Consider the following 8,586-nt stretch of genomic DNA (forward strand, 5'->3'; position numbering starts at 1 on the left):
CTTTGCAAAGTGCAAAAGTTGCAAAGAAAGTCCTCAAACGAGGAAAAAACTCGCGATAAATGCATGAGAAACACGCAAATTATCATACCAAAACGGAAAAAAATTAATAATATCCGAAATATATATATGGCGGATTCTACAACCGATGTTGTAGTCTGACAGCTATTCTGTAATTTTACAGCGCTACCTTGAAAACGTAAAAAAAGGTGTCAACGTTTTTTGGGTTCCATGGCATTTGTCGTAATTTTACAACTGCGCTGTAAAAATAGTTTACGACACCACTTGCCCCCAAAATTAGCTAAACGTTTCCTGTAAAATTACAGAAATTTTTTTAACAGTGAGTCTGTCGCGTTTAAAAGGAGTCTTAAAACAAAGCTTAAAATACGACGTTACCCTTTTAGTAAAAGGTACATTCAGGTGCCATAAATACGGACTAGCGCCGTAAATACGGACATTACTTTTTAAATAAAATATTTTTATGCTTTTCGTACTACTCTCTGCTCAAAATTCCGAACAGGGTGCCACAATAGAGGATAAAAGTTCAACATGTCTGTACATATTTGAAACTGAAACTAGGACTCTTCAGCTACAAGCTGATACTATGTTTTGAAGTCAACCGTGTCAAGTTTAAAAAGCGATTTTCCACAGTATCCTAAATACGGCATCAGACGCTAGGGGACGTGCGATGGAGCCTGTAATATTGTTGCCAGCTCGGTCTGGGCGGACTGCTGTGGCTTCAACTTCAAGCGCTACTCCATATATAGGGCACCTGACTCAAATTACCCCTCCTCAGGTTGCACCTCGATTTGCTACGCACGGTCCAACACGCTTCCTCACGCCAAATGACTTCATTCGATGTGAAGTTCTTTTATTTTAGGGCAAATCAATTGAGAATATTGCTTTTGTTCGTATTGAGGGCACTAATTTCCAAATACGGACGTTTTTCCAGCGGGGCTCACCGTCGTGGGAAAAAAATCGTTGAAATGGTAGCCTGGAGCACGGATCCGTAACAAAGGATTCGTTATTTTAGTATTTTGATAATATCTAGTAAAAGGATTGAGATATCGTCCAATGCAGGTGCTCGTTGAATAGTTCAAATTGTGTTTGAATTTCGTTGCGCAAGTACCCAACAAAATCTCAAACAGTTTACGAGATATTGCCGAAAAACTGAAATAACGAATCTTTTCGTTACGGATCCCTGCCCTGGAGAATCAAAGGTAGAACTTAAATCTAATGCCTTTAGAAAGGCAAGAATGCGCCCAATGGCACTCAAAATTTAGCAACTATGGGGCATTTAGGTGCCTATACAGGGATGCGAATCTTTTAGTGCCTGTGTGGAGGCAAGTCATAAACACCCAAAGAAAGGTATTGGTCCCTACCTTAATTTTTCCAGTGCAGGAGTGCGTATTGGTCTTAAGATATTAAAGTCCGCACTGATTCAATTTTATCAACAAAAGGTTGTACAAGGCTTTGTTTCTCCAAAAGTCGCTTAGTCAAATCATGAACGAGTACTAACGGCGAATGGGGATTTAAGTGAGGCGATTTGGACATAGTCTGGATGGGAGGATGGGGGTGGGGACAAAAGACGGTCACGTGGTATAGTTTCTGTCACCTGGGCCCATAGGCCACTCTAGAAGGGGCGCTGCAGCCGAAGTAGAAGAACAAAAACGGAGAGACGGACAGATTCCCCTGGCCCCTGATGAGAAGGCCGGCGAAGTGCGGTCGCGGATAGCGCGCCTTTTCACCCTTTGTAATGTTCTTGCGGCAACTTTAAAGTACCTTACTGCGCCAAACCCTCACATTTTGCCACACTTAGAAGAATGATGTTAGTTTCAGCCATTTCACATACACAGAAACCAAAAAATCATGACTATTCCTTCAAAGGACAGCTGTACTTTTTACTTTTCGTATTTTACAATAACATCTTTATTTTTTCCGTGCTGACATTGTTTTTTCAAAGAAACCGCGCTGGTAATCCATGATAGAATCTACGAGAGTGAGACCTTCAAATGCAAACGTTATAGACGAAATATCTTCCACTGCTAAAAATATAATATTTCCGACTGTATTCATAACAGCGCGTGAAATGGTATTCCAGAGGGCAGGAACACAAAAATTCAGTACAATGTTTCATTTTTTGAAGAAAGTGGGAAAACTTTGAGGACCTCCCATATTTGAGGAAGACTCCTCGGATCTCACCTCAGATTTTGAGGAACCTCCGCAAAACATCTGGATTTTGTTTTAAAGAGACCTACACGAAATCTGAGAAGCTTTCCTCAAACCAACTGATTTCCTCTAAGTTTTTCCTTTTCCTCCAAAAATTAGACATTGTTTTTACCGTGTGCATACACAAAAAGTTGATGGCAATTTAATCTGTAGAAATGGCTTCTTATATCTTTTCAAACCCAGCGAGCCCCGTTAAAAAGAAATACATTTCAGAGAAATTCAAGGTTTTTAGTTGATGCATACTGAACCCTGATGATGTCCCGCAAGCGTAGGTCCAGGAATTCCAGCGCCCCAAAGGAGAGCGAGAACGGTTATGGCAAACCAATGGGTGTAGTGACGAGCCATCTCCATTGCCATTCTTAAATCAACTCTTGACATATGCCCTGTGGAAAAACCGGCCTTGTCAGACAAATCAGTCTTTTCCATCCCAATCCGGTGCATTCCTTTGCAAACCAACCGCATCCTCACCCGATGAAGAGAAGCATCACTAAATGATCTGTTTCATCCTGAGCGCTCATTGGTTGACAGCGACACCGACGTCAGCGTTGACCAATCAGCGTCTAGAGGGAAACATTTCGTGTAGTCATGATTTTCTTCATGAGGTTCCGACCGTCTTGCAGCGGAATACCCTAGACCGCTAGTTTTTTGCAGCTGGAACGTGGTAACTGCTAACACCGGAAGCCGGATTTTCTGTGAGATTTAGAGTATTGACAGTAACAGTCAACAAAATTACTTATCACCACTACAATTCTTGGCAAAGTTTCTATTGCCAAGTTGTTGGACGTATTTCTAAAAACATGCGCAGATTGCATTTTAATAAACAAAAAACCGTGTCCCCAAATTGCAGTCGCAAAGTTCTGTTGCGAGGGCCAATTTAAGTAGCATGCCGCGATCAACTATAACCTTGTTACAGCGACAAAGCTGCTATTTTATAATTTTCAGTTGGAGCCTTACCAGATCAAAATCACGATCAGCCTCACTCTATAAGAAGAACTACACGCAGAAAAATAAATTTGCTACTTTAGCTAATTTCAGATAGCTGGTATTGGTTAGCAGTCTAGCTAAGGTGGTTATCTACTTTGCCAATAGTAAGCGGTGCACCCAAACCGAGTTCGCGACACAGTGAAGAGAGTTATCATAATAAATAAGCATGGCAGCTTATCTTCCTAAAAAATTTAGGTTTGGGCCAGAAGTTTGGGTTGCCTCCTCGCCGCATATTTGGGCCATCGCCCTGCCCTTTCTACTGAATGTGGTCTATCGCCTAGTGGTTACCCTGGTATATATTGGATATTTCCCTAGGGAAGTTGCTAAACCCACGGTAAAGTTCCTAAATTGGTCTACACTTTAAAAACTCAAACTTTAAGATATTTGTTAAAAGCCCTTATACTTTAAACTATTGAACACCCCCCGGCGGTCAACCAAACTGGCAGGATGTTTTTTTCACCGTCGGGGGAATTGTCAAACCATTAGGGTGAAAGTTTCAGGAAAAGTGGCTTCCGTTACGATAATTGCCACCTAAGAGACAGTAAACGCCGCAGTAGCCCACTTTTCTCAGCACAGCTGTGAACTTCCTGGCACTATTCTAAAAACGATAGGAAAAACGATCTTTCCCACCAGGATTATTCGACACCTGAGAAGAACAACCGCTTTCCTTTGCGGACTTGAAACAAACCCGCTTACCGCTGCAACCCTCAAACGAAACCGCTCACCTCCGGGACACGCCAACAAAGCCGCTTAAATGACTTTTTTACACATTCTGAAACATGGGTATCATTCGAAAGAGAATTTTTCCGTGATCATTTTGATACCCGTATCTCAAAATGTGTAAAAAATTCATTTAAGTGACTTTGTTTGCATGTCCCAGAGGTGAGCGGTTTTGTTTGAGGGTTGTGGAGGTAAGCGGGTTTGTTTCCAGTCCGCGGAGGTAAGCGGTTGTTCTTCTCAGGTGTCGTTATGTCAGGAAATTTTCAAATCAGGTTTGAAGGCTGCAACCCTGTTGTTGTACAACACGGGTTAAATATTTGCAATTCTTATGTAGTGACGGTTTGGTTTCCCAGAACCCCTGCATTTCACATGTTGTTCGCTCACCCGATGTTGGCTTCTCCGATGACTTTGATTTTGAAGGGCGTGCATCGTACCTTATCTCCTGTGTGCAATGCCACCAATTACTGGCTGATTGGGAGTTTGAAACGTAATTGTCGCGTGTTGGTCCATGCCTCAATGCCTTGGATGCAGGATTACGTGTGATGTCAAGCTGCCACTGATAACACTGATAACGTTCTCGATGGAGAAGAGCAGGCTGACTTTTAACAACCGCTGACATTGGGACATATTTCACAGAAAATAGGTGAAATGGTTACAGGTTGTGAGAAATAGTCTCGCGTAACAGGCGGTTTACTCGACAAATAGATCTTTCTAGTCAGATTGCTAAGCCGGACCCCACGAACAAGGTGGTTGTCAAGGCGGTACGACGGGACCAGCGCCTTGCATGACAAAATTGTTGAAAATATTTGCCAAGTCCAGGCATCCTACAATGAACTTATCTTCAATTTGGCAGTGATTTTTCAGAAAAATGATATTAATAGCCGGATACTCTTGTTGCCAACGGCGACATTCACTCCCGGCATAGGAAACAGAGCGCTCGTCCCTAATTCAAAGCACGCACGGCGCATACCCGCTAGAGAAACCAAGTCGTTGCGCGACCCTAGTGAAACCACGTATATCCATTTTGGGTGATTTTTGAAACCATTACTATTCGATGCAGAAACTTTCCCACTATTGAAATAAAAAGGTCCCAAAAATCGTCAAAAAATACGTTACGTGGTTTCATTTAAGTCGCGCAACGACACTTGGTTTCTCTAGAGGTGCTGCGCCGTGCGTGCTTTGAGTTACGGACGAGCGAGAGGAAAACGGACAATCCGGATGATCATGATGATTCTAAGATGATTTCATGATGATTCTTAGATCAATCTCTATTTTTATACTAATTTTCATTTCTTCAAATGTGTTACAGGTTCCATAATCCTGCTAATCCAAGGCCACTGCCTCTTAGGTCTCCCTTACAAAGGGAGCCCCGATCATAAACTCCGACGGCCCAGTAAATGCATCAACCAATCCATCGGATAAACTCGCCGACCAACTTACAGCAGGAACATCTTCGTACAGGGGAGAGTCTGTCCCTTGCGGAATGGGATGTCGAAGACAAATTACCGCGCGTCGTAAGGCAGCCTCAAGAACCCTTGCCACCTGTTCCCTCTGGGACTCAAAGTCGACACGTATAGCAATATATAATTGTTTCCTAGATAAGAGGGAAAATGCTCGTCCACGACGCTGCATTAATGCAACTGCTGAAGCACTGTGTGTTTTCAAAAGTAGTGTTATTCGCTATGGCGTGCACGGCCCCCCAAGAACACCCAGGAAGAGAGGCCGGAAGGATAGAAATTTAAATAGAATAATCAATTTTGAGCAGGATGCGATTGCTGACGTAATCCACAAATTTTACAAAGATGGCCTAGTACCGACGCTAAGCGAAATATGTGACAAATTAAAAGAAAAGTATCAAGAGTTCCCTTCCGGTCGCACGTCTTTGTCTAAAAAATTTTAAAATATGGGCTTTCACAGGAATGAATATCAAGCAAACGCCTAGGCTAAAGCGGTGGCGAATGTCTTACCTGAAGAAAATTGCAGAGTGTCGGATGTCGGAGGGAAGGAACGTTATTGTGTATCTAGATGAAACCTGAGACGATACACACGACAGTAAGAAGAAGGGGTTCACGAACGGGACGGAAAGATGCTCCCTGCCCTTCAGCGTGTCTTCAAAGGGGGAAAGAATCATAATTCTGCACGCAGGGACAGAGGACGGATGACTGGACTAGTGTTTGTAGTACCTCGCGTGCAAAAACATGCAAGACTCTAAAGCTGATTACCACAGTGAGATGAATGCAATGTTGAATTTTTCGAGAAATGGTTTTAGAAAGTTCTTCTCCCAGCCTTCGACAGACTGTATCCCGGGCGCAAGTGCACAATATTTATGGATAATGCGTCGTACCACAGTCGTCTGTTACACGACTTTAAAATTCCTTCTACAAACAACACTCTGCCCAAAATTTACAACAGCTGTCAAACAGCACCGGGTAGTACTTGAAAAATTCTCTGAAATGGCACTGATGAATGTTACAGTTAATAAAATTTCAGAGGCTTCTGAATTTGCCGCCTACCAGCATGCTGCTCACAGCTGTACTTTAATTCCAGTATTTATCTCTCCTGATAAACTGTTAAAAATTCTAGAATCTCTCTGGTAAGATGTTCCCAAGGGACTTTCTTTGCCAATCATTCCAAATTCCAAAAAATTCACTTTTTTATGAGACTATAAACGTCTATCCCTCAATTTGAAACAACAATTTAAAATTGCACGTCTGTTCACCTTCCACCAACCGGAGACCGAGTATTAGCGCTGAACGTGGGTACCAGCACCCACATGCTGTTGACCCGCACGGACATCGAAAAGTGCCTGGACACTGACGGCCTGCAGATCTGTCACCCCCTCACCGTGGCACACTAAATTTTAAAGCACTTTTATTGTCCACAGAAAGACGCGTTTTTGGGCACATCTTAGGGTTGCGAAATTACCGGTAACAATCAATGTTACCGTAAATTATGGTAAGATTGGTAATTTACCGGAAATTATGGAAAAAATTGAAAAATTTCATTTCTAGTAGAAAAATTGGCACTGTACTATTTATTGGCGATTGAAATTAGTGTGTACTGCTTAAAATGTGGCGGAATAGCCGGTATTAGCTACATCTATTGGAATATTTGTGTTAATTTTTTCATCTTGTTTTCATAAACATCAGTTGTATATAGAGTTACCAAAAGTACACCTATGAAAATCGTTATCTAAAGCTATGCCTTTTAAACTTTAGAATAATGACACATTTGCTAACAGGTCTTCAGAAAGTGACTTAAAATGTAATAAAATGTCATATTTACTATTCCAAATGTGATTTTTGCTTCTGGAAAGTGAGTTTTGAACTCATTTTAAAGTGTCATCATTACCGTTTTTTTCCACGTTACCGAGCATTTGGTAAATTACCGTAAATTACCAATTTTTCCGGTAACGTTACCGGTAACATTACCAGCCGTCGCAACCCTAGCACATCTCAACCGGATACAGTTTTTCGAATCCCTCAAGTGACGAATTACCATCCTTTTTCGATCCTGCGAAAAAGAGGGCCAACTCGTACACAGTACTCGAGCACCTCAAAAAGGAGGGACATAAAAGAGAAGAGCAGACTAACAAGCTGCTCAGTATAATCAAGGAAAAGGGAAGGAAAGATCGTTCGCTAAAGAAACAAATGCTCCAGGTACTTCGGTTTATTGCAGGCAGTTCGAAAAAATGAGGAAAGACGATGACAACCTTGGTTTCTCTGATGGGTCTGACAGTGATAGTGCGGCTGCCTAAGTGATATACATATTTGGTTTTTTAGTTGTAAGTTTCCTTTCTCTATTATTTTTTTAGCAGTTATTGTTAATATGTGAACTAGAATTCTTTATGTTCGATATGAAAGAGCACCAGACATGCCTTGTTCTTAGCTGTTTTCGCTGTGCATTGCCATTGAAATGCAAAACTGAAAAACAACTAAGGACTAAAAATGTCTATAAAGCTGCGTGTGATCCATGGACCTGTTTAGTCCTGTTGTTTTTCTGTTTTGCATTTCATAGTTTTTTTCCTGCTTGTCAGGGTTCTTTTGATATAGATGTTCCTAGTGGACGCATTTTATAATCTTTGTTTATATAAGGTTCCTATTTTAATATGTTTCAGTTTTCTATGTGAGGTACCTATTTTCCTGCCAAATGTCACGTGCCAATCAAGAGTAACTTCTTGTCAAGTTTGTTTTATGTCTGTGTGTGTTTTTTTTTTTTTAATCCTTTCTTCAGTATTTTAGTCTGTTTTGTATGCAAGAATACTCATTTGTGAAGTATTTCTCCTGTAGACTGTCACATAAAATTGATTTTGTATCACAAAACTGGTTTAATTTAAAGCTAACCACTCCAACATTACTCACATAATTTAATTATCACAAAAGGTAAAGATTAACAATTTATCCCACAATGTCACGTATTTCTTCTCGTTTCCGGGTTCCAGCTTCTTTACTTCGATGACATGGGCTGGACATGGACAGACAAAAAGGGGCCCAAGCGAGGCCCTTATCGCTGCTCTGCGCGACAGATATAAACCAGACAATGACAGCTTCACAGCGCAGCGCGCGAGCGCCGCGTGCGTACAACTCGCCGGCGAATCTGACAGTGCGTACTTGTCGCGCTTGCGGGGAGCCGCGACCAAGTACGCCGACTCCCGGC

General features: G+C 41.8%; 1 protein-coding gene across 3 annotated transcripts in view; it reads right to left on the reverse strand.

Annotated features, from left to right (window-relative positions):
• The window catches only part of LOC113217125 (uncharacterized), a 43,974-nt gene extending 39,410 nt beyond the window's left edge, over positions 1 to 4,564 (reverse strand). For all 3 annotated transcript variants that reach the window (XM_052277663.1, XM_052277661.1, XM_052277662.1), the window contains exons 1-2: positions 4,315 to 4,564; positions 2,470 to 2,609 (exon numbers count right to left, since the gene is read on the reverse strand). In XM_052277663.1, coding sequence (XP_052133623.1) covers positions 2,470 to 2,609; positions 4,315 to 4,549 — 375 coding nt within the window. In that variant the 5' untranslated portion in view covers positions 4,550 to 4,564. The remainder of the gene's footprint in view (positions 1 to 2,469; positions 2,610 to 4,314) is intronic.
• Positions 4,565 to 8,586: the final 4,022 nt, after the last annotated feature.

Source organism: Frankliniella occidentalis, unplaced genomic scaffold (assembly GCF_000697945.3).
Source record: "Frankliniella occidentalis isolate FOCC.00 unplaced genomic scaffold, Focc_3.1 Scaffold11, whole genome shotgun sequence".
Taxonomy (NCBI): domain Eukaryota; kingdom Metazoa; phylum Arthropoda; class Insecta; order Thysanoptera; family Thripidae; genus Frankliniella; species Frankliniella occidentalis.